The sequence below is a fragment of the Miscanthus floridulus genome, chromosome 17 (genome assembly GCF_019320115.1).
Source record: "Miscanthus floridulus cultivar M001 chromosome 17, ASM1932011v1, whole genome shotgun sequence".
In the NCBI taxonomy this organism is placed as follows: domain Eukaryota; kingdom Viridiplantae; phylum Streptophyta; class Magnoliopsida; order Poales; family Poaceae; genus Miscanthus; species Miscanthus floridulus.
In genome coordinates, this window is record NC_089596.1 from 44,766,351 (window position 1) to 44,792,462 (window position 26,112).

At 43.7% G+C, this 26,112-nt stretch overlaps 3 protein-coding genes across 3 annotated transcripts; 1 reads left to right on the forward strand and 2 right to left on the reverse strand.

Moving 5' to 3' along the window:
- Nucleotides 1–7,876: 7,876 nt before the first annotated feature.
- On the reverse strand, nt 7,877–8,425 carry LOC136515597 (RING-H2 finger protein ATL39-like). The gene has a single exon (XM_066509137.1). It carries the CDS (start codon nt 8,423–8,425, stop codon nt 7,877–7,879), a length of 549 nt encoding a protein of 182 aa, XP_066365234.1.
- A 7,878-nt stretch (nt 8,426–16,303) lies between these two features.
- LOC136515598 (secreted protein CSS1-like) lies at nt 16,304–16,879 on the forward strand. Its single transcript, XM_066509138.1, has one exon. The coding sequence runs from the start codon at nt 16,304–16,306 to the stop codon at nt 16,877–16,879; it is 576 nt and encodes a 191-aa protein (XP_066365235.1).
- Nucleotides 16,880–24,428: 7,549 nt separating this feature from the next.
- LOC136518730 (uncharacterized) lies at nt 24,429–26,112 on the reverse strand. The gene is made up of 5 exons (XM_066512419.1): nt 25,885–26,112; nt 25,729–25,798; nt 25,120–25,229; nt 24,903–25,017; nt 24,429–24,768 (listed from the first exon to the last, which is right to left on the reverse strand). The coding sequence occupies exons 1-5, from the start codon at nt 26,084–26,086 to the stop codon at nt 24,684–24,686; spliced, it is 582 nt and encodes a 193-aa protein (XP_066368516.1). The 5' UTR covers nt 26,087–26,112; the 3' UTR covers nt 24,429–24,683.

Sequence of the window (26,112 nt, forward strand, 5' to 3'; positions counted from 1 at the left end):
GAGACCTCCTAATTGGAGGTGGCAGCTGCGGCGTTGGAGACCTCCTTGGAGATGGTGTGGATGCAGCCTCACCTTCCAACACATTGTCATCATACAGAGCACTATGATGATCTGGCGATTGAACAATTGGACTTAGGTTGGGGGAGGATCTGCTACAAAAAAAAGGAATAACATATTATTATGAGCAGATTGTTAATTATTTAAGCCAATATAAATTAATGATGTAGTGTTTTCATCCGCACCTATGGTGAGGTAGTTCAGGAGGAGGTGGAGGCGACATCCCAGGAATGATGATGTAGCGCTTACGTCATAGAATGAATGTCTTCTCTGCTTCTCCTAGAGTCTTCTCGCCATCACCTCTAGGAATGTCAAGAGGCAAATCACTAAAACCTTTTTCAGCTTTATCTACCGAGATGGTAGCATATCCTTCTTAGATTATATTCCCATGAATCCTTGGTGTCTTGGTTCGGTCAATAGGATTAACAAGACCGATAGCCACCTTGATTGTGGAATTCCCCTTCGGAATGTGTAGGTCACACGATGTACAAGGTTCAGTGACGTCATCCACAGGGAAGCGCAGTCCTGTGTCCCCTTGATTTGGTATCTCCTTGGAAGCGCAGCTGCTTTTCAACTGAACGGATTGGCTAATGTTGATTCCTGGCTCTGATGCCTGCTTGCTTGCACTCACTGCTATTTGCACTTGACTTCTGATTTCCTCCTGCATTCTCGCTTCAAGGTTTTTTCTCGCTCCTATGCTTCACGCACCGCTTCCTCCAACCTCTATAGCCACTATGCCTCTTCTTCCTTCTTTCTCTGGCGGCTTCTATAGGAAGGTTTGTCCTGAGGGAATCCATGCTCCCATGAGACACTTCCTTTGCCTCTAGTTCAGCCACCGTGTTCAATAGTCCTGATGGCGTATGTCAGTTCATCCTTCTCTTTGTTGGGCCTGAACGCACCACTAGCAGTAGCTCTCTGAGCATAAAACAATCTTTCTGCTGCTTCTTGCAGTCTTGCACCATAAACCAGTGTTCGCCTACACGGCCGTGTAGACCGATTACTCGGCGTGTAATCGCTACTCGGTAGCCGAACGTGCAGTTTAGGCCATAAACGGTAGGTTACACAGAATCGCCGTGTAAACGGTAAAAAACGGTCGTGTAATCGGTCTACACGGCCATGTAGGCGAACACTGGGTAATATTTTGAAAATAATTTATCTATGTTATTTTCAAAATATTACAAATGTTTATGATGTGTAATAAGTACCATTAGATTAGTTGTGGAATATACTTTCATAATAAAATTATTTGAATATACAAATATTATCTATGTTATAGGAATATATACACATGTTATTATAGTTATTTTTACAAATAAAGTAAAAACGAGTAATCCGTGTAAAACCGTGTACACGCCGTGTACACGGTCTAAACGCTACACGAGACCTCGCCGACTGTCTACCGTTTACCGTTTAGGAAAACATTACCATAAACACACTTCCCTGTCTCCTGGTCCAGTGTTCCCCTATGAGCGAAAAACCAATTCTTTGCACGCTCTCCCCACTCGAGTGATTCTGGTGTGATACCCTTGGAAAGAAGGTCTGCTTCCATTTTGATCCACTTCTTAATGGCAGTCGGGTAGCCACCTGATCCCAAGTTATGGTGGTATGTCTTCTGTTGGGCATTACGTTGGTTCTTTATCACCCGACTCACACCCTCTTCCAACGTCTTGTACTGTACAAACTCATCCCAATAGGGCCTCTGCTTTGAGATCGGGCCTAGGACAGTGAAATCTGGTGCTATGTTCTTCTTGACATACGTCGTGTATAGGTGTTTCTTCCAAGTCTGAAACTGGGTGGCCATCTTCTTCATTGCTCAATCCCTAACTCGCTCCTTCAATTCATCACCATCTATTATATCATCATAACCATCTATTTGGAGCGTGAAATGTTCCAAGGCATCATTCCAAATTAACGTCTTGTCACGATCGGAGACAAAATTGATATGAGGAGCATTGGTCTTCTTCTTCCATTCGCGGGTACTGATCGGGAGCCGGTCCCGTAGAAGGTAACCATAGTGGTGCACGAATTTCATTTTATTTGCCCCCCCCCTGGTTCTCCTGTATCCACATTGAACTCCGAGATGATGAAGCGGCCCTCCAATGGCTTTTTGGGACCTATAACATTTTTACTCTTCGTTGTAGTTGTTGATGTCGATCCAGAGGGCTACAAAACATAAACATTATTGTTAATGTCATGAGCACACATAAGACATATGATAATATATATAGCTAATAATAAAAAATATATACTTGGCCAATATGTTGTTGCTCATTTTGTTCAAGAGCTAAGTACTGACTCCCGTCATCTGCATCCTCTTGCACGTTATTTTTAGCACCATCATCGCCGACAACTTGAGTGCCAGTGTTGATCAAATTCATCATCAACTCCTCATCCATGTTTCTCGGGTTGGCCATCTAGCTTCAAAAAACAAAACCAATATATAGTACGTCAAATCTTTGCTTACATGCGTAAAATCTATGAACAATATGCATTATTAAATCTTGCCCCTCGGTCACAGATGCAATTCGCCACACTAGGGCGAATTGTGTCGATACTAGGGTGAATTAGGGCTATACATAAATGGCCGAGGGCGAATTGCGTCGGTGACTAGGGCGAACCACGTCGGTGACATCAACAACGCGGTTCGCCCTAGTCACCGACGCAATTCACCCTAGTGTGATTGTTTAGCGTTAACGATAACAATAATACGAATGTTGATCGACTAGGCTGCGAGACAGGGTAGTGTGACGAGAGTGGCGGTGCTCCGCTCCGCCGTATATATGTTTGTACACATGGGTGAACGAGGGCGGTGGTGCTCCGCCGTATAAACCCTAAACCCTAGGGCGAACGAGGGCGGTGGTGCTCCGCCGTATACATAGAAACGCTTGGGCAAACGAGGGCGGCGGTGCTCAATTCCCACGATGACTCTTTTCCCTGAAAGAACTATGTGGCGCTTTGGCTCTTTGGTTGAGTCATTATTGTTTTTCCCTCTTTTTGGTTTGGTAGACATATCATTGATATAGAACACCTGATTCATATCCTTGGCAAGGATGAATGGTTCGTCTTTGTACCCAATATTACTAAGGTCTACTGTTGTCATTCCATACTCGTTGTCTACTGTTACCCCGCCTCCGATCACCTTGACCCATTGGCACTTGAACAATGGGATCTTCAAAGTAGGTGCATATTCTAGTTCCCATATTTCATCTATGTGGTCATAATATGTCTGCTTATTTCCATTCAGGTCTATGGCATCTATGTGAACACCACTATTTTGGTTGGTACTCCTTTTATCTTGGGCTACTGTGTAGAATATGTTCCCATTTATCTCGTACCCTTTGTATGTGACGATATGCCATGATGGTTGCATAGCCAATAAATACAGTTGCTCATAGATGCTCTCATCACCTTGACATTTTTTTCGCAACCAACCGCTGAAAGTTTCCATGTGCTTACGCATAATCCAAGCTTCAGTCTTCCCTAGAAACTCGGATCGTAAGAGATCCTTGTGTGTCTCAATATACGGATCTACCAAAGAGGAGTTATGTAGAACTGTGTAGTGCGCTTTATTGAAATAATCATCCTCCGTACCAATATATGTTTTCCTCCCTAGTGTCCCCTTTCTGCTTAGTCTCCCCTCATGTCTCAATTCAGGAACACCAATCGAGTCAAGGTCAGGAATAAAGTCAACACAGAACTCAATGACCTCTTCTGTTCCATAGCCCTTGGCGATGCTTCCTTCTGGGCGAGCATGGTTGTGAACATATTTCTTTAGGACTCCTATGAATCTCTCTAAGGGGAACATGTTGTGTAGAAACACAGGACCGAGAATGAAAATCTCCTTAACTAGGTGAACTAGGTGGTGTGTCATGATATCAGAGAAGGAAGGAGGGAACACCAACTCAAAGCTGACGAGACATTGAACCACATCATTCTGTAGTTTAGCTAGATCAGTTGGATCAATTGCCTTCTAAGAAATTGCATTGAGAAATGCACATAGCTTCACAGTGGCTAGACGTACATTTGAAGGTAGAATTCCTCTTAATGCAACTAGAAGTAATTGCGTCATGAGAACGTGACAGTCATGGAACTTTAAGTTATAGAATTTCTTCTCTGGCACATTTATAATACCCTTTATATTCAAGGAGAATCCAGATGGTACCTTGATGTTGTTTAAGCATTCAAACATGATTTCCTTCTCCTCTTTGCTTAGAGTGTAGCTGGCAGGACGTAAGTAATGGCGTCCATCATCTATCTTCTCTGGATGCAGGTTGTCTCTTTCTCTCAAACAACGTAGGTCCTGTCATGCTTCAAATGTGTCCTTAGGCTTTCCATACACACCCATGAAGCCTAGCAGGTTCACACAAAGATTCTTTGTCAGGTGCATCACGTCGATCGAGCTACGGACCTCTAGGACTTGCCAATAGGGTAGCTCCCAAAATATGGACTTCTTCTTCCACATGGGTGCGTGACCGTTAGCGTCGTTCAGAACAAGTTGGTTGCCATGTCCTTTTCCAAAGACGACTTTCACATCATTGACCATATCGAGTACATCCTCACTGGTTCGGTTGTGAGGCTTGGTCAGGTGGTCTGCCTTCCCTTTAAAATGCTTGCCTTTCTTTCTTATGGGGTGATTTGCAGGAAGAAATCGACGATGGCCAAGGTACATGACCTTTCAACATTTTTTCAAGAATACACCTCTAATATCACCGAAGCAGTGTGTGCATGCATTATATCCCTTGTTTGACTGTCCTGAAAGATTACTTAGAGCAGGCCAATCATTGATTGTTACGAACAACAATGCTCACAGATCAAAGTGTTCCTGTTTGTACTCATCCCACACACGTACACCTTCTTTATTCCACAAAATGAGAAGTTCGTCAATAAGTGGTCTCAGGTACACATCGATGTCATTGCCAGGTTGCTTCGGGCCTTGGATGAGCACAGGCATCATAATGAACTTCCGTTTCATGCATAACCAAGGAGGAAGGTTGTAGATACTTAGAGTAACAGGCCAAGTGCTATGACTACTATTCTGCTCTCCAAAAGGATTGATACCATCTGTACTTAAAGCAAACCTTAAGTTTCTTGCGTCATTTGCAAACTTCGGGAATTCTCTGTCGATTGCTCTCCACTGGGACCCATCAACAGGGTGTCTCAACATATTGTCTACCTTACGGTCTTCTTTGTGCCATCGCAACAATTTTGCATGTTCTTTGTTTCTAAACAGACGTTTCAAGCGTGGTATTATAGGAGCATACCACATAACCTTGGCAGGGATTTTCTTCCGCGGACATTCGCCCTCAACATCACCAAGGTCATCTTGCCTGATCTTATACCGCGATGCATGGCATACCCCAATTTCTCGTACTCTTTGCCATGGTAGAGGATGCAGTCATTAGGACATGCATGTATCTTCTCGATTTCTAGCCCTATAGGACAGACAACTTGTTTTGCTTCGTAGGTAGTGGCGGGTAATTCATTGTCCTTCGAAAGCATCTTCTTTTGGATTTTTAGTAACTCTCCAAATCCCTTGTCAGATACACCATTCTTTGCCTTCCATTGCAGCAATTCTAGTGTGGTTCCCAACTTTTTCTGCCCTGCATCACAAGTTGGGTACAACAATTTCTTGTGATCTTCTAGCATCCGCTCGAACTTGATCTTCTCCTTTTCACTTTCACATTCTCTTTGTGTATCACGAATGACCTGACAAAGATCATCAGCAGGCTCATCTTCTGTGGCTACCTCTTCTTCAGCTTCTCCCATTGCAGTATCATTGAAGCACGCACCATCGGGAATAATATCATTGTCGTCCCATTGTTCTTCTTCACCTTCTTCCATTACAATGCCGGTTTCTTCGTGCTTCGTCCAACAAATGTAGTTTGGCATGAAACCCGACTTGAACAAGTGTGAATGAAGAGTTCTTGAGCAAGGATATTCCACCGTATTCTTACATATGGCACATGGGCAACACATGAAACCGTCGCGTTTGTTTGCCTCGGCCGCACGTAATAAAGAATGCACGCCGTCAATGAACTCTTGGGAGCGGCGATCAGCATTGTACATCCAATGCCTGCTCATCTGCATTACATGACATAAATACCATATTAAAACTTAGATCATAATTAATTATTTATACAACATGCGTGCCACCACAAAAGGTATAAATTTATGAAAGCATCGCTACAATGTAGACAATTCCAACTACCACTAAAAGAACTAAAGCTAAAATACATTTCAGGAGCACAAGGATTTCGCGACCAATCTCAACTAAAACAGACAGATCCCCCGATTGTGCAACATCTTTGGGCTTCTTCGGCTGGATCACTGCCTCATTAGCCGCCGTATCTACCTGTTGTGAAAGATATTTTTGCACGAGTTCAACATACTCTTCCTCCTAGTAGAAGCCTGAACATCGTCCACTGCCATCCCACTGAAATTAAAATAAAAAATTAGAACTTTAATCACAACCATCATTAAAATAAGTATAAACTAATCATAATCATAAAATACGATAAAATAACTCACATTGCGATCCGGACACTTGTAGAAGATACGACCATTGTTGGGACCCTCCTTCTTCACTCGGTACTCCATCACAATCTCCGTCTCATCACGACACTTGCCGCATGGAATGAGAGGGAGGCCTGGCCTAAGTCGCTTTGGAAACCCATGAGAGGCCGAGGACCCAGAAGCAGTTGCCATCTACTCTCTATACTCATTTTTTAATACACTATAAATTTCTCATTTTATAAACAAATAAAATTAAAAAACTATAAAATTATCTATATCTCTAAACAATGAAGTGTGCTATGCATGCTAAAAATAAAAAGTGAATACTCATTTTAAATACCTACTTTAACATTTCTTCATCCAAATATGCAAACTATAAGTTATTTTGAGCTCAAATTGTTTACAAATAAAAAAACACCATAAAAACAATATATATATATAGTGAACAATATGAGATAAGCCAATGATGAAAAATGAGAGTATGAGATTGGTAACCTTTACAACTGAAGAATCGACGGAGGAATCGAAGAAATCGACGAAGGAATCGAAGAATGGATGGAGGAACAATGGAGGGAGGAAGCAAGAACACTAGTGTAGTGAGCTTCAAAATGTGCTGAGCTCGGGCCTCCTCGGGATCAGGGAGGAAGAAGGAGACGGTCGGGATATAAAGGGGAACCTTTAGTCTCGGTTGGTGGTTCCAACCGGGACTAAAGGTAACTTTCCAACCCCCGGCGCAGCCACGGCCCGGGAGTAGACCTTTACTCCCGATTGGAGCCACCAACCGGGAGTAAAAGTCTACCTTTAGTCCCGGTTGGTGACTACAACCGGGACTAAATGTCCCTGCCACCTCTGTCTGGCGCAGTAGCCGTTGGGCAGGGACCTTTAGTCCCGATTGGATCCACCAACTGGGACTAAAGGTCTCTCTAGTCCCGGGCGTAAAAAAAATACTGGGACTAGAGCCCATTTTGGTGAAGAATCAAAGGTCTGTTCTCTGCTAGTGAATGGATACTCTGAAATAGAACGGACACAAGGTCATGCGTAGATAGATGGCAAAGACAAATCCAACGATCTGGAAACCATATGATGGAAACAAATAAACCACTCAAGCAAAGTATAGCTGCAGTGTAAAGAAAAAGGGCAAATATGTGGGACAGTAGATAGACATGCAGTACTTCAATCTAGTGCTCCGTGCTTCCATCTCAAAACCATAGTCACAGTCTCACAGATTTTATAATTTACAAACTATATATACAAGCGCGAGCTAGCTACCTCCAACGGACATCAGTGGTCAATAATAATCAAGCCTTCAAACAGGCGGTGGCTCCGGCTGGCCGGCGGCGTTGGGTTGCACGGCAGCGCGACAGATGGGGCACGTCGAGTGCGATCGCAGCCACATGTCAATGCACTCCACATGGAACAGATGCTTGCACACCGGCAGCCGCCGCACCACCTCGCCGACCTGCACCAGCCCCAGGCATATGACGCACTGCGCCCACCCTGTCGCGTCTCCGCCGCCGCTGATACCACCCTCCCGCTTGTACGCAAACGCCGGGATCGCGGACAGGACAACCGCCGCTTCTGTCCCGACACGGCTCCGCGCAGCGCGCATGGCCGCTCTATGACGCAGAGCGGCACGCTGGCGAATCTTGAGGTAGCAGAAGGAGAGCACGACGGCGCACGCGGTGAAGACAGAGGCCCAGATGACGCCGGCGACGAGGTAGAGTAGGATGAAGGAGAAGAAGATGCCGAAGGTGAGGAGCACCGTGAGGTTGTGGTCCCTGTCGTCGGACGGAGCAGCTGATGCATCGCCTGGACTACCTGGCTGCTGGTGGTACGAGAACCCGGAGAAGAACATGCTAATAGCTACTCAGCTACAAACTATAGCCAAGTGTTGATGATCCGGCAAACACTGAGATATTCTTATGTTATGCACCCTCCAATGGTAGCAACATTTATATATATATGGACGCCACGCCGTACAGAATGGTAGTGTGCTGCAAGAAGCAAAGCCATAATCTATTCACAAGATAGAAAGATATGTTACTGAAACACTGCAAAGAATGAGAACTATATTGGACTAGTCCAGAGGCTTAGCATCCGGCCAATGAGATAGACTAAGAGTTGTAGGGGCTGTTAGGTTTGACTTTGATGTATGTTCATGTTGCAGCAGTTGCACCAATGAAGTCAGACATCCTTGGGCCTATCATGCATCATGTGGTCAAATATTTAATTGTTGGAAACAAATGTGCACGGTTATGATAGAGCTAATTCATCATCCAGTACGTCACATCATCATCACCCATGAAGTTAATCTATGTTTATATACATTATTAGTTGGAAAATATTGGTCTACTTGTCATGAAACTATACACGCTATTATCAGCGTGGACAAGAGCACTGAACAATGATCCCTACTGGATTTGCCGCACTTCAGTTCCCCTTACGAACTGATTTGCACCATGTTGCTGTGTCAAACCTTATCGAAAATAACAAGCAGGGCATATTAATTAGAATGCAATTAAGTTCGAAATTGACAGTCATAATGGACAACAATAAAACAGATTCATGTTGTTGATATGTTGATCCAAGTGTGTTGAGCTGGACCGATCCGCTGATCCATTGACACTGTCAAGCTCATTTGGTGATATTGGTTCGTTCTAAACAATATATATGACGCAACAAATATTGCATTGGTGTGCAGTGCTAGAATCCTTCCTTGCAATATCCGTACAAGTCTTGTTTGGATGTTGAGGAAAAAATTAAAGAATAACAAGTTGACATCACCACTCTACTTTACCAGAGCTGTCATCCTTATTTGTGGAGCGAGATGACTATTAGGCAGGAGGCAATAATCAAGAATGGCTGGTAGTGGAGCAGTAAGGCTGACTCGGATGGAAGTGAGCAAATTAATCCATTGGGAATGGAACAGGATACCAGCCCGGTTCGTTTGAGTTTGTTTGGCTTGTTTTTGGCTTGTTTTTAGCCAACGAAGAATATTTTTCTCTTACACCAAATCAATCAACAGTACATTCAGCCATGGCTTATAAGCCAAACACGACCAAACAAACATGCTGCAGCTCGGTTTGCAACATCCAAACAAACCCATAGGCCATAATTAAGTTTGCACAATACTAATAATGTCCAATAGCTACTCGATTTGCCGCACTTGCCTATCTGCCCCTTCACGAACCTGTTTGCACCATACGATTTGGTGTGCAGGACCTTACTGAAGTGTGTGTGTATATATATATATATATACCCCGTTCGATTTGCTGAAAAAAGCCGAAATACTATTCCAGCTAATTTGTTATGAGAGAAAAATACTGTTCCAACTGAAAAAACAAGCTGAAAAGTACGGATTATAAAACAAACGAACATATATATATATAGATAAGAAAGCGTAAAGAGTAGCCGGCGTGCCACGTAGTCTGCTTTTCGTGGCCGTTCGATCGGCCGCGCGGACGGCCTAGATCGGACTATCCGCGGTCATTTTTCAAAAAAAATCCTTATTTTTTCTGGAAATCAACCCGCGCTCCAGAGTCCCTCTCAGGACATTTTGCAAAAAACACCTCAGATTATTTTGAAATCAACCCGCGGTCCAGAACGGATGGCCTCCGGGTTTTTTTTCAAAAAACCCCTTATCTTTGTCGAAAATCAACCCACGCTCCACAAACCCTCTCATCATTTTTTACGAAAACCTCCTCGGATTTTTCTCAAATCAACATACAGGACAACTTTGATTGTATCTTTTTTTCCCCAAAAAAATGTGTGGCCAGTGGCCCACGTGCATGGGCACGCCCAGTGTTGGGAGCCCCCAACCCACCTGTTTATGTGTTTTTTCACCAACCACAAACTGAAAACCCACTCCACTGATTGGTGGGACGCCACTCCCGAGGGCCTACCTGTCAACGATGTCGCCTTATGCTGCCCGATCCTCACCAACGAATGGGCCCCAGAGCAACATGACCCACCAGTCAGTGAGTTTTCAGTAATGAGCGGCAGTCCGCAACGCCCCAATATGGCACGAAATATCCTATCACTAGTCCTTCGGGCGCGCCCATGCGCGCGGGCCACTGGCCACGGGCTGACCAATGGCGAGACGACAACGTCCTGGGCGCATCAGGGCTCTGACCAGATGACGCCTACGTCCGTCGGTCAACGCAACGAGAACCACCCATCATGACTTGGACGGCCAGCATTCCATTTGCTATCGTGGACATCCTCAGTGCGCGTGCTGAGGCTGGCTATTCTGCAGCCGGCTATAGAGTTTGTTATTCTGTGTCCGGATGCCTGGCCGCACCCCATCTCGACCAGCCCAGGAGCCACGGCTACGGAAGCCAGTAATTGCCGAGCGAGCCGACCAAAAAGTAGTAGAATTCGAGCCAGCCGATAGAACATGAGCCGACAGCATCAATGCGCCAAAGACGTAAATAAATGATTATCTCAAATCAGCACTACTGGAAGGCTTTGTCCAGTAACTCATACTATTGTATACGAGAAAGGGTGCAAGCGAGTATATACGACATGTGTGGTAACTCGTAATATTGTATACGAGAAAGGGTGCAGGCGATACACATGCAAGCTATGTACGGAGTATATACTAGATGTGTGGTAACTCTAATATTGTATACGAGAAAGGGTGCAATCGATACTTAGCATAAAAAAATTCTAGTAACCAATAACAAAAATCTATACTAAGTATAAAAAAAAATCTAGTAACCAGTAACAAAAATATACTGCATGTAGTAAGCATGAACCAATAAGCAGTGGCTGTATCGTGTAGATCTCGCGCAGTTAGCGCCTGCAGTTCACAATACGTCATTTACGCAAAAGGCACTAGTGCAGCGGCCACTCCGGCATTTATTCTCTTTGTGCAATATTATTGATAGATGCTAACTTCTCGCGTATCTAAATGCTACTGCAATTGGACGGGGCGTGACTAGTCCATCATTCTGTTTTCAGTGCTGACGATTCAGGTTTCACGAGTCTCGTAATGCCGCCGACCCATGGATCACCCACTCCGTCGTCCTCTGCGGCCGGAGAGCCATCGACGTCGTCTGTGCTAACTCCAGTTCAGCCTGTGGCGCCGGCGTCGGTGCCAGTAGCAAATCCTGCAAGCCTTGCTGAAGTGACTCCGCTACGGACTGTCTCTCCAACGACGATGGTGACGCCTGATCAGCAGAAGACGTACATGCATGTGAGTTAACTTGTATTAGCGTTATTCAAAATACTGTCCTCTATGGTTTAACTTGTAACTTGTTCAATGTGAATCAGGATCCCTTGTTGATAGAAGAAATTGTGCCCAATGAAGAGCTGTGTTTTGAGAGCAGAGATGAAGCAGAGGAGTTTTACAAGTTCTATGCGAGTAAGGCGGGATTCGACGTGCGCATAACCAAGACTAGGAAGACGGTTTTGGAGATGAGTTGCAATAAACAAGGGCACTGGGATTATTATAAGCCTGGTGAGGAGAGAATTTGAGAGAAAATGTCAATGAGGTGTGAATGCAAGGCATTTGTGAATGCTAAATGGAACTAGAAGAAGGGATATTGGTTTTTTGAGAGGATACGGTTGGAACACACTCACCCATTGCATCCATCGCCGAGCTTAACACAATATATGAAGTCACACAAAAACCAGGACCCGACAACCATGGGGATTGTTGATCAGATGCATAGGTGTGATGTTCCCCTGAACGCAACAGTAAATGTGTTGTCAGACATATATGGCAGTAGCCAAAACTTCACATTCACTGAGAGGGACCTGAAAAACAGGTAATGTATACAGTAATGTATAACCAAATGATATTAATTGTCAAATCAGTAATGGGAGTTGCGTGATGTTACAATTTCAGGAAAGCTGCAGTGGCCAAGGCAGAGAGGGAAAATGATATTCCCAAGTTGCTCGAGTTCTTCAAGGAGATGAAGGCCCATAATGAATATTTCTACTATGATTTGCAGGTGGACAGTGAGAACATTGTCAAGAATGTGTTCTGGAGTCATGCAAGCCAACGTGCAGAATATAGAGATTTTGGAGATGTCGTTATATTCAACACCACATACAAAACTAATATGTATAACATGACAGTAGCTATGTTTGTCGATTCGAACCATCAACTACAAAATGTCGTGTTTGGGCAAGCACTTTTGCAGGATGAGCAAGCTGATACATTTGAGTGGTTGTTTCAAGCATTCCAAGACTGCATGTTAGGAAGTCGAGATCCTAGATGTATACTTACAGGTGAGAAGATGACCCTGGCAATTAAATGTATTGTTGCTGAAATACATGTAGGTTAATGTTTGGTAACATTATTACTTTTCTTGTTTCTGGTACAGACCAGGATAGCACGATGGCTACCGCAATCAAGAGGGTGTTTAAAAAAACACAACATAGGTTGTGCCGTTGGCGCATGCTGAAGAAGTATCAAAATGAGCTTAAGAAATTGTATAAGTTGCATGAGGTTCTGAAGATAAAGTTGCTAACAGTAATCAATCACCCACTTACGCGTATCGAGTTCGAGGCAGCCTGGAATGAGTTGGTCGATGAGTATGATGAGTATGGCATACGGGAAGATGAAACTATCAAGGGTCTTTGGGATAGTAGGAAGTTGTGGGTTGTAGCTTACTTCAAACCCTTGTATTGTGGAAGGATGACGTCTGCACAAAGGAGTGAAAGCGTGAATAGGATGCTAATGCAAACTTGCTCTAGCTCTACAAGGGTTGCAAGCCACCTATCCCATAATTCTAGTTGCAATGATAGCTAGACACACAACTTGCTATGATACTACTCACTAAGAGCTCTCAATCTTTCTACTCTAAAGAGCTCCACTATGCAAACTTAAATAGCAAAGCAAGCTCTCAAATCTAATTACACTAAAGAGCTTGCTACAACTAGTTTGCAAGAATATAAACGAGTGAGTAGGATGGTTATACCGCCGTGTAGAGGAATGAACCAATCACAAGATGAATATAAAACCAATCACCGGGAGAATATCAAATGGCAAGAGACAACCGATTTTTCTCCCGAGGTTCACGTGCTTGCCAACACGCTAGTCCCCGTTATGTCGACCAACACTTGGTGGTTCAGTGGCTAAGAGGTGTTTCACAAACCTCATCCACACGATTGGACACCGCAAGAACCTACCCACAAGTGAGGTAACTCAATGACACGAGCAATTTACTAGAGTTATCTTTCGGCACTTTGCCGGGGAAGGTACAACTCCCCCCACAATCACCGAAGACGACCACGAACAATCACCAACTCGTGTCGATCCTCCACCGCTGCACCAAGCCGTCTAGGTGGTGGCAACCACCAAGAGTAACAAGCGAAATCCGCAGCGCAACACGAATACCAAGTGCCTCTAGATGTAATCACTCAAGCAATGCACTTGGATTCTCTCCCAATCTCACAAAGATGATGGATCAATGATGGAGATGAGTGGGAGGACTTTGACTAAGCTCACAAGGTTGTTATATCAATGAAAATGTGCAAGAGAGTGAGCTTGAGCCGGCCATGGGGCTTAAACAGAAGCCCCCCACGAAATAGAGCCGTTGGGCTCCTCACTGCACTGAACACGGGTCGACCGGACGCTCCGGTCAGATTGACCGGACGCTGGACCTCAGCATCCGGTCGTGCGATGTGCGCCACGTGTCATCGGCTTCAAACGCCGATCGCCCGATTTCAACGGTCAAGTGATGACCGGACGCGTCAGTTAGAAAGTGACCGGACGCTGGATCTCAGCGTCCGATCATTTCCAGTAAGGTTCCAAACGCAACATTTCACGACCGAACGCGTCCGGTCATGCCCGACCGGACACACCCCGCGTCCGGTCACTCAATGTTTCCTCTGTGCGCCCACGTCAGCGTACGTCAGCACTGATCGGACGCACCCTGCCAGCGTGCGGTCACTTTTAGCGCCAGCGTCCGGTCGAAGACCGAAACACGCGCCCTCTGCTGCAACTAACCGGACGCGCCGGTCCAACCGAGACCAGCGTCCGGTCACTTTCAGTGACCTTTGTCTTTTCTATAAAGAGCACCGGTGGCACCATCGGACTGTCCGCACTCTACGGGCGGACACTCTGCCGACGAAGTTTCTAACCCTTGCTCAAATGTGCCAACCACCAAGTGTATCACCTTGTGCACATGTGTTAGCATATTTTCACAAACATTTTCAAGGGTGTTAGCACTCCACGAAATCCTAAATGCATATGCAATGAGTTAGAGCATCTAGTGGCACTTTAATAACCGCATTTCAATACGAGTTTCACCCCTCTTAATAGTACAGCTATCTAACCTAAATGTGATCACACTCGCTAAGTGTCTTGATCACCGAAATAAAATGGCTCCTACTATTTATACCTTTGCCTTGAGCCTTTTGTTTTTCTTTTTCTTCTTTTCCAAGTTCAAGCATTTGATCATCACCATGCCATCACCATCGTCATGATCTTCGCCATTGCTTCATCACTTGGAGTAGTGCTACCTATCTCATAATCACTTTGATAAACTAGGTTAGCACTTAGGATTTCATCAATTAACCAAAACCAAACTAGAGCTTTCAATCACACGGCGGTAGGAGAAACCCATTGGTCACAGGTAATATCGTAAGTTTTTGGTATAACATAATTAATTAGTTGCAAAATGTGTTGTGTACAAATGATTTGCAATTACTAGAAAGGTTTATCTGCTGCTTGTGTTAGCTAAATTTTTTAGGTGATTGTGTTTGAAACAGGTTGATAACTTTCGATTGATGTTGCAACACTTCGACATCTATTTGAGCAGGGTGTACACACGGGCTGTCTACAAAAAGTATAGAGATACTTATATATATAGTACTGCATTCTGTATTGACCCAGATGCAGACAAGGCTGATAGTTTCCTAGTGACACACACAAATCAGTCGTGGAAATATTCATGGTTTCAACATTCTTTCAAGGTGGAGGCTAATGTGGAAGAAGGTAGATACACATGCGAGTGCAAGACATGGGAGCATACAGGTGAGTGAGTTTGGGAAAAGGTCATGTCTTTCATTTCTCATGATTATATTATCTAAGTAAAGGTGTTAATGATTAGTGCATGTTTGATTCTTTCAGGCTTGTTCTGCGCCCATCTTATTAAAGCTTTCACCTACCTGCAAATTGAAAATATACCTTCGAAATAAATAATGAAGAGATACACCAGAGATGTGAGGATGATGGTAACTTGGGATAGGCATGACATAGCTAATATGGGAACAGATTGTGAAGACGAGAGGTACGCAACAAGAAAGTTGGTAGATTTAGCAATGATGGCCGTAAGGGCGCTCCGCAAAACGAGAAAATTGCTATTATAGGACGCGAAACAATGAGCTTCGCTATTGTAGGACTTCAATCGTCGACTTCGCTAAAACAACATTTGAAACGTTGGCACTTTGTTTTACATGACATTTGGTCTTTTTAATCACTTTTCTCATTTCAAATACATGTATTTTGCCATGGGAGGACCGTATTGCCCTTGAGTGGGTAGGCAGGTGCGTGGGCTGGCTGCTGCCGCCGTGGCCTTCAATGTGGAGTCTGTCTTCTTCTTTCCAGCCCGAATCAAAGAGGAAAAGGATTTCCAGTAGCTCTTCTATAGATCAGGCCAAGACGAGGGATGCAGCACCAGCTGATAGGAAGAGGAGCCCATTGAGAGGGAGAGCTACTCCTGAGTAATCAGAGAATCCACATGCCAAGGTTATTGATCATCATCGCTGGCCTGCTATGATGGGGGGCAAGGTGTCTGCAAGCACAATGTCCAAGAGCATGGATCTCACTGATAAGATCAGTAGGTCTACTCTTCCATTAGTTTCGTCTCGTGGGGTTTCACCGAAGCGAACTACAATGTCCTCCGCGGCAAATACCTTATCAAGAAGTATTGATCTTGTTGATAAAATTTACCGGCTGGTCTCTTCGTCAATGTCATCACAAGGGGGATCACCAAAAAAGTCACCTTCTTCTAATGGTGCAGATGATGTGTCCAGAAAGGTCGGTGTTCGTAAAGATCTCAAACTTTCATCCTTGGCAATTTCATCAAGAAGGGTGTCACCAATAACAACAGCTGCATCAGATGGCACTAGGACCCTATCAGAAAGCATGGATCTTACTGAAAAGGATAACAGTACACTCTCCTCGTCAGTTTCATCACCCAGCATTTCACCAAGTGCATCATTATCAAGTGTGTCTAATGCTGCATCGCAGACTACTACAAAATCATCCGAGATATTAATTGGACCTTGGCATGTGGATTCTCCGATTGCTCAGGAGTCGCTCTCCCTCTCAATGGGCTCCTCTTCCTATTAGCTGGTGCTGCATCCCTCGTCTTGGCCTGATCTGTAGAAGAGCTACTGGAAATCCTTTTTCCCTTTGATTCGGGCTGGAAAGAAGAAGACAGACTCCGCATTGAAGGCCACGGCGGCAGCAGCCAGGCAGCCCACGCACCTACCCCACTCTTACGTGAATATGACTGAAGGGCAATACGGTCCTCCCATGGCAAAATACATGTATTTGAAATGAGAAAAGTGATTAAAAGAACCAAATGTCATGTAAAACAAAGTGCCAACGTTTCAAATGTCGTTTTAGCGAAGTCGACGATTGAAGTCCTATAATAACGAAGCCCATTGTTTCACGTCCTATAATAGCAATTTTCTCCCGCAAAACAAGTATTGGGGTTGAGAGAGGAAGCAAGGATTTGCAAGCATTGGCTGAGTGGGGTGAATCAGTTGCGGTAGGTACTAGACCATCGCAGATGGGGAATCTTAGAAACGAAGAAAATGTGTCAGATGGAATAAGAGGACCTGAAGTTCCTGTGGTCGATGAAGTAGTGGAAAATGATACTGAAGAGGATCCTCATTCTCCTACAATTAGAAAAGACACGCTAATTTCAGAATGTGCGCCAAAGGGTGCTAGTACAAAGGGGAGGAAGCGCAAAGGAAAACAGATAGTCCGAGTTGAGACTTCTAACAAGAAAGCAACGGGGGTACGGAATTGTGGCCATTGTGGATTGAAAGGTCATTATAGTACAAGTTGTGAATTAAACCTTGACAATGAATGGAAGAAAAGTGGTTCCAGATGGGGAAGAAGAGGGGGAGACCACCCACAAAAAGGCAACTAGAGGAGGAGTTTGATGATGTTGCATGTGGCGGATGGATGAAATGGGAAGAATAATAGTGAGGACAATTTTAGCTTGAGATAACACCAGACAAGTAGTGGTAACATTAATGATACTCTGGACTCGTGGTTGCAATTATCTAGTGAGGTCTGATGTACTTGTACCAGAACCCAGCATTGGTTACTGGAATATATGGCTTACTAGAAGAAAAATTAAATAATGGCTATAAGTGCAAAACCAGTATAGTAGAGACGTAGGTTACAATAGACAGCTGCTTTCATACTAGATTTGCGTAACAGATATAACGATTTACTCAAATTTGGTTACCATACACAGTGACCATAAGTAAAAAATAAGCATTTGTTTGGTTTGTTAGATGACAGGGGATAGGTTTGGACGAACCTGGTTTTTGAGGTGTTTGGATCTGTGACTTGAAAAATAGAGTGCTTGTAGACGGGCATATTCTCCGTAAATGCAGGTCAAATCCGTCCTTGGAAACAAAGAAATCGATCAATCCCTTTTCAACAGAGTTCCTTTCCATCTTCGGATCACTCGTCTTCCTCTCGCTGCATGCCGCGCCCGAGCTCGGCCCCTCCGGCCATTTTAGGTTGGGCAACCCATGATTGAGCTGCTGTCATCCCTTCCTGTAGATCAAGTATTCTCAGAGATGGTCACGCCTGACTAGATCAAGAAAAAAACAAAAAAAAGGTGTACAATGAAACTACAGGAACATTGAAAGGGGATCGGATTTAAAAAAAAACTGTGATGGTCGGGTGCTACCAAGTTGAATGGGGATTGAGCGGGGATGGATGAGATTCCGTAATCAAATAAACTGTGATTTAAAGGGGATTTAACAGGAATGGATGAGATGCAGGCACGAAAGACCTCAGGGATTGGCTCAGTGCTGGAGACTACCTTGGCAATCTGGATGGAGATGGTTGGGTCGCCGCTGCACTGCACAGTACGCTTGCGCCGACTGCATGTAACTCGATTGGGTTCAGCGAGGTGTTTTTGTAGCTGGTTCTATGCGGGACATAATACCTAGACGTAATTTTGGGGATCTTGGTTCAGCTCTTCTTTTCAACGGAAAGGATTCGGGGAGGTGATTTTGGCGGCGTACATGGTAACTGCGGCAATCAGGGGATAGGGGAGCGCGGAATGTAGCATCGGAGGCAACAATTTTTGCGGCGAAGGCGGAGCTGCGGCAATAGGAGGGTGGGATCCGGCTGGATTGGGAGCCGATGAAAGAGCCTAGGTGAGGATAAACAATAATCGGCTAATCTGAGCGGATCTAAAAGCCGAGCTAGAAAGACCGGTGGGTGCGGGCGTCGGTGGGTTTGGTGGTGCGCTGTTGGGTCTGGACATAGAATTGGGTATTCTGTGGCCAGCCATAGAAAAGATATATATATATATATATATATAGAACTACTACCTTGTAGCTGGCTACAAAATAACTTATTATGTAGCCACTTTGAGTTACGATAATTACTATGCTAATTTACGAGATTATAATAACTCCTTACTAAGTGGTTTACTATAACGTTATGATAAATATCCCCATATGTTATAGTAACCCAACTATCGTAAATTAGTATATAAAATTATCGTAAATAGAGGTGGCTATATAATAACTTATTTTATAGCTGGCTACTGAATATACTCTCCCTATACAACTCGCTAAAAAAGCCAGGCTAAAAAGTAGTGTTCGCTGATTTGTCGTGAGAGAAAAATATTATACCATGGCTGATAAGCGAGTAGTGATTGTGATGTTTCTTTGCCCCTGCTGACCTTTGTGGAATTTAATTTTGAACTGAAAAAGTAGTCTACGCTTGTAGCTTAAATTCAACCACCTTCAACGAAGAAAAACCAAACTCTCTTAACTCAAAGATTAAAATGATCCAAGGAAGGGTATCGTCCCCATTCCTTCTATGCCCCTTCAACAATTGAATTGCACCTCTTGCTTTGTTTAACAATTAAATTGCACCTGTTGCTTTGTTCAACCTTGTTCAAACGAAATCAGGGCAGGTTGGATTACTTCCCCAAATACCCTAACCTTTTAGATGGATCTGCTGTTGCAATAAACAAGTTCTAAATGGTATCAGGAATTCAAAATGAAAATTACATTTCAGAAGAAAAAAATCCCTTGAAGAAGGTGAACATTTTATTCTTAGAAGTACAAGTTGTTTTCTTTTAAGTAAAAGTCAGATTTAAGTTGAATCGTCCCAAATAATTTGAGCTGAATGGGAAGATAGAAATGAGAAATCAGAGATGAAGTGAAAGAAAGGATGAGTGCGCAAACCATGATGCAAAAACTTATGGTCTACTGTGATAGAATCAATGCTATGCCAAAAAGATTATTTTTCAAAAAAAAAAAAACAAAGGCAACCAAGATCTATATGGCTTACTGATAAAAAGAAGGTAGATGTCGCACCGCCACATGACCCCAGATAAGCATAAGCTGAGTTATAATATAAAGTTGGACAGCCATCGGTACACACTAGGATATTTGTCATAATATAAAGTGGACTGAAATCATCAGTTTATAGGCTCAGTTATGGAGGCTCATTGGGTGTGAATCTGGAAAATTAATGCAAGATCTTCAGTGGAGTTACTGCCACAAGAGAGAAAGAAGTCCAAGGCAAACTGCAGGAGTGGCCACACAATAGAATGATGATGTATGCAGATTTTTGTGACCAAACTACAACAGAGACACAAATCATGCCCTAACCGCAGTTCTCTGAAAAAGGCTCAATACAAGTATCAACAATAACCAGGACCAGCAGAACAGTAGCATTCAGCCTGCGGTTGATTCTCAGTAGGCAAATAGGCTTATGTCCTGGTGGATAAAAGCAGGGAAGCACGAAACTACAAGCAAACAACAATCAACTGACTCTAGTGGTGTACACATTATGAAATCAGGTAAGAGCTCAAGAGGCGTAACTTCAATAGGGCTTATTTGCATTTTGCCAACCCAGTAGGTAGCCTAGGCGGCTAGGCGCGGAACTAGTTTGCCAGGATGTGCAGTTATGGGAAGAGGTAGAGCAGTGGTGATCTTTCTTCATACTGAAAACCCCAAATTTATTTGTCCAACACTATTCTTTTTTATTAACGTTTTGTCATCCTTGATCGTCTTCTCATCCATTTTGTTTCATTATAGTCAACCTATGTTACACGGATACGTCCCTGAAGCCACGTATCACGTATCCGATACGTATCGGATACGGATACGTGTCCGATACGCTCTGGATACGTATCCTCGGAGTATCCGATTTTTTATTATTTTTGCAAATGTTGGATACGCCGTCAGATACGTATCTGGCCTGCCGATACGGCCCAGCCATGAACAGAGTGGAGGCCGTGCAACACGAAGGGGAGCAGAAGGAGATGAGTCCTGCACGGGCAAGGTTGCTCACGTGCTCGCGTCGGCCGCCGAGCCGCTGTCGATTCGGGCAACGCCGCCGCCGATTGGAGCACCGCCGCAGCCGGATCGACCCCGCCGCCGTCGATTCGACCTCCGCCGCCGCTGATTGGAGCTCCGGCACCGCGGGATTCGACCTCCGCTGCCGCTGATTTGAGGTCCGCCACCGCCGGATCGACCTCTGCTGCCGTCGATTTGAGCTCCGCGGCCGCCGAATCGACGCTCTGATGCTGCCGGAGCGAGCTGCGAGACGAAGCAAGGCAGGCAGCGGCAAGGGATCCAAGCAGAGCTTCAATCGCGGGCGAGGCGAGGAGAGGCAAGCGGGTGAGGCGAGGCGACCAGCGGCAAAGGATCCAAGCAGGCTCGAGGTTGCTCACAAGCGGAGCGGAGGTGGTGTGCCATGGAGAAAAGGGCGGACGGGGATGCGGGCGGTGGAGCAGATGGGGATGGGGTGCGGGGAGCGGAAGCTGCTGTGCGCCTGTGCGAGAGCTGAATTGGAGACGGATGGGTGGCAATCGATGGAATGGTTTGTTGGACAGGGCACTGGTAGGACATACTACGTGTCACATATGGTGCTTAGATGGGCCGTGGACTTTCCTAAGACAATGGTCGTCAGACCTACATTATTATTATTTTTATTTTATTTTTTAAATAGTAAACGTATTCGCGTATCGGGTTTCTTAGAAAATTGCCGTATCTGCGTATCCGTATCCTTCCGATACCGATACACGTATCCATATCCGTGCAACTTAGTAGTCAACTATGCCTATGTTGTAAAGATTTCTTTGTTCGACAAGTGATAGAAAGTGATGGATGCACCTGACAACATATGACTGGCTACTAAAGAACAAGTGTGGGTGGGTGGTTGTGCATCTATAGTTACAACCCTTTCTCCTTCAATATCACTTAGTTTTCGACTTTTCAGAAATATATTGGCGGATGAATTAGTCGTTGTTATTCTTGTTTCTTTAGTCCCCTTAGTAGTCCCTATACCGGTCATGTTTCTTGGATTATTTACAAGCGGTATTCAAGCTCTTATTTTTTGCAACGTTAGCCGCAGCCTATATAGGTGAATCCATGGAAGGTCATCATTGAATTAACTGTTTTTGAAATAGTCATTTTTTTAGCTTAGCCCAATTCATGCATGATTCTGGATAATCCTCTTAGTTGGAAAACTAAATAGTTCGAAAGGCGTATGAATATACAACCTAGAGTTGTAGGAGAGAGAATAGACTATATTATGGAAGAGGTCGTCAATCGAAACCGACTCCACAAACTTTGGTAACTCCAACTTCAACTTCGATTTTATTAATCACTACTTATGAGACCTTTTTTTGGCACATACCCCTTAGCTCAAGTTTTTTTTATCAAACCAATCCATTGACACAAACGGTTCATGGGCGAAAAGTGAATTGTTTGGGTCCTGGAGGATTGACGGGGAGAACTGCAAGTTTTCGTAGCGTCTCCCCTTCATGTTCAAGAAAACAAAACATATGCCAGAGGCCAAGAGCTACATCCAATCTGTCAAAGATGAACAAAACAGGGTTACAGCTAAACAAAATGGGAGGTACTATCCTACAAATGACGAGTTGACACAATGAGAAGAAGCAAACAGCAAATCACTGGTGAGCAAACAGGGTCATCAAATAGAGTCAGAAGCAAAAGAAACAACTAAAGTTAGTCGTAGTCTAAACGTGAAAAAACAACTCTGTCACATCTTTAAGTGATGAAATCCAATAAATCATATAACAAAGCAGCCAATTCAAATTCAGTAGATAGATCCAGTCTTCATTTTTCACTGTTGTTCAAACCGCCAAATCTTAAACTTCCCATCGTAGATCTTGAAACTACAGAGAATAAACAAGACCTCGAAAAGCATGCATACTTTTTCCCAATGATCTCTTCTCTGTTAAACTATGTAAATCTGCAACAGAACTTGTGAAGGAAATGTGTTATATCAAAAATACTCACAACAAACAAGTTGAGTTAATCACTAGCATCACTGAACTATGAATCCAAACTATGAAAAGATTATAGCAGGCTGAGGTGGTGGAACAACAGGAGAACAGATAGGACAGGAAGATGGATTGTCCTCAGCATAGTAATAAAGGAATAGCATGCAGGGCAGCAGTGCAATGGCAAATCGCCTAAACTGACATTTTGGATAAATAAGAGCATGCAAGACAAGATCCCAATGAAACTGAAGATTCAGAGGTTACAATGGACAAAATATGTACTTCTGGTCAATCAAAGACAGCAAATTAAGCAGAAATTACTCATATCTTCCTCATCATCTCAATTTTCATTTCATTAATACTCATAATAATTTAGCACATAAATAGCGGAGCATTTATTGGGTTTCAACAACCTTCCATATCTTTCATGAAGAGTATGACAGTTCACACAGATAATACTAAGAATTAAGAAGCAGCATAATAATGAACCCAAACAAAACACAGACAGTTGGAATGTAGTTACAAGGCACAAATATATGCATATAATAAGGCCCCGTTTGATAGGGCTCCTCTCCGGCTCTGGCTCCTCCAGAGGAGCCCTACCAAACGGTTTAGTAGGGGGAGCCGTTTTTCAGAGAAAAAAAGGCTCCAAAACAGCTCCAGTTCCTCCGGAAGAGCCCTCCCAAACACACCCAAAATCATATTTATGTACTTATGAGACAAACCTACAATATTATGAATGTTAAATGACAGGACAAACATACGCCCCGTTTCCAAAAAAAAAAAGACAAACATACGCATAATAATAAACAATGGTAGGAACTATCAACATCAATCAAGTTTGGATAAATATCTTGTCAAAAGCAATGCTATGGGCAAACCTGTGCCATAGATGAGCTTTAGAAAACTAAACCACAAAAGATAGAATCTTGAGATTGGCCAATTAAAAATCTACCGACGGAATATTTATGAGAATGGAAGAAGTGTCATCACCAACAGTTGTTTTTCAATTCTTCAGGGCAAAGTCATAATATAGAACTGGTCAATGTAAAGAGTAACCTTGAGCTACTTTACAATACTCAAATAACACTCAATGGAATGAACAAAAGTTAGTATGAACAACTTATTTTTTCTTTTCAATTCAGGTCCCAGGTTCGAGTCACGGTCTCCTCGCATTGCACAGGCGAGGGTAAGGCTTGCCACTAACACCCTTCTCCAGACCCCGCACAGAGCGAGAGCTCTCTGCACTGGGTACGCCCTTTCAGGTCTCATTACAGTCATGTTTTAGCCTGATACATATATGTAATATTTTTCTATATACAATTTTTTCATTCAAAGGATTTCAAACGTTCTACAGTTTTGCATGAGCTCACATAGAAATAGGCTACAAAACAAATGTCCCTTTTAAGCTTTTGAATGCTTTGGAAACACAAATTCAACAAGAGCTTCTTCAGCCTCACACTAAACATCAGTATAACATATTGGATATTACATTAGCATAACTACGGACCCAAGAGAATAGTACATTACAAGCTACATAAGGTCATCTACTGCATTTTAGCACTACGATCCCAAACAATAACAAATTGCGGGTCAACATCACTCATGAAATTATACTGGAAATTAGTGACTCCTGCGGTTAAACTGAATCGCAAACTGATCAGCAGCCACCATTGCTTGTGAAGCTGAAGCAAGAGAACCATCATACCTATACATTAAGAAACAGGTGTGAATTAAATAGTTTCTTATGAAAAACACAGTTTAATAGCAACAATAGGTAAGAAAATATGATAACCAGTTTCCATGAATTGGATTATTGGAAGTTGAAAAAAAGGCACATACATAGAGACTAACAAGTAAGCTCCAATCTGCATAACTATTACTCCTTCACCTCCTGACTTTGTGCTGTTAATGCAACGGGCGCAAAACCAGTTTTCATGGATTGAGGTGACCAAATCTACAAATCATAACTTTCTGTCACAAATTGCTGGCCACAGCAATGACAATCCATTTGACAAGTTATATAAATAAAAACAAATTCAGCTTGTGGAACACTCACATTGGTTCGGCCCAACAGAGAAGAATTCAGTCTGCAGATTACCCCTCTTGACAAAGTCCAGGAATGGTTGCATATCAAGAGCTGAAAGTTGTGTTCTCTCTTGCTCTGCTCTGGACAGAGGAAAAAGATTTTCTGTAAATTTTCGGCTACACAAACTGCAGCATTCATGGATCATAACCAACAGGGTATTTCCAATCTTCAAAAATAACAACATGCATAGAGATCCCCTTCGGATATCTGATTCATTCATTGCACAACTCGACATCCAACAAATATTCCTTCTGTTACAGGGGATTATATCCAAATCCTATATTGAATCTCCCATGTAAAATATGACCATAAGGAAGATATAAAGCATAAAAATGTAAAACTGCCAATATAGTAACTAACTATTTATTTATCTTCCATAAATTTCAGAGCTAAAAAACCATAAATCCTAGTAATATTCATCGACTGCAGAATTGTTGTGATCCACAAATGCAATCGCTACCAGATTGTACATGTCCAACAAATCGCTACAGGCAACAATTATAGGTAAAAGTGGCCACTGGTAGCTATACCATGAAAAAGGTAAATAAAAAATGATCTGGGGAAGGGGAAAGGACTCACATGACGGGAAGGAGCCGAGATGGCCCGGAGGGGTCGTAGTTGAGCAACAGTGCGGCCTGGCCTGGCTTCCCTGCGAGAGCACGTCAGTCAGTTAGAAATCGAGCGATACAGGGAGCTTGATGAAGAAGCAAAGAGACGAGGGGCACGAGAGAATACCAGAGGGGCCGACGTGCTTCGCGGCCCACTTCTCCCACGCCCTGCGCCCCCACGACCAGTCTGCCGCCATTGGGGGCGCCGGGGCGCACCGCCTGCTACTGCCGCGAGGATGTGGTGCGCGGTGGTGAGGGTAGCGGAGGCGGCGCCGGCGGGGGCGTGCCCGAGAGGTGGGGTTTTGTCTGGGCTTGGGGCATGTTAACATTTGGTGCCGTTTTGCAGCATAGATTT

What these genes read in the sequence shown, in the direction of transcription:
- LOC136518730 (XM_066512419.1), bottom strand. Translation starts at nt 26,086, where the DNA reads ATGTTAACATGCCCCAAGCCCAGACAAAACCCCACCTCTCGGGCACGC. An exon ending in TCTCGGCTCCTTCCCGTCAT is followed by an intron (nt 25,230 to 25,728) that starts GTGAGTCCTTTC and finishes TCCTCTGTCCAG; the next exon opens with AGCAGAGCAAGAGAGAACAC. An exon ending in CTCTGTTGGGCCGAACCAAT is followed by an intron (nt 25,018 to 25,119) that starts GTGAGTGTTCCA and finishes TATGATTTGTAG; the next exon opens with ATTTGGTCACCTCAATCCAT.
- LOC136515598 (XM_066509138.1), top strand. Translation starts at nt 16,304, where the DNA reads ATGGGGGGCAAGGTGTCTGCAAGCACAATGTCCAAGAGCATGGATCTC.
- LOC136515597 (XM_066509137.1), bottom strand. Translation starts at nt 8,425, where the DNA reads ATGTTCTTCTCCGGGTTCTCGTACCACCAGCAGCCAGGTAGTCCAGGC.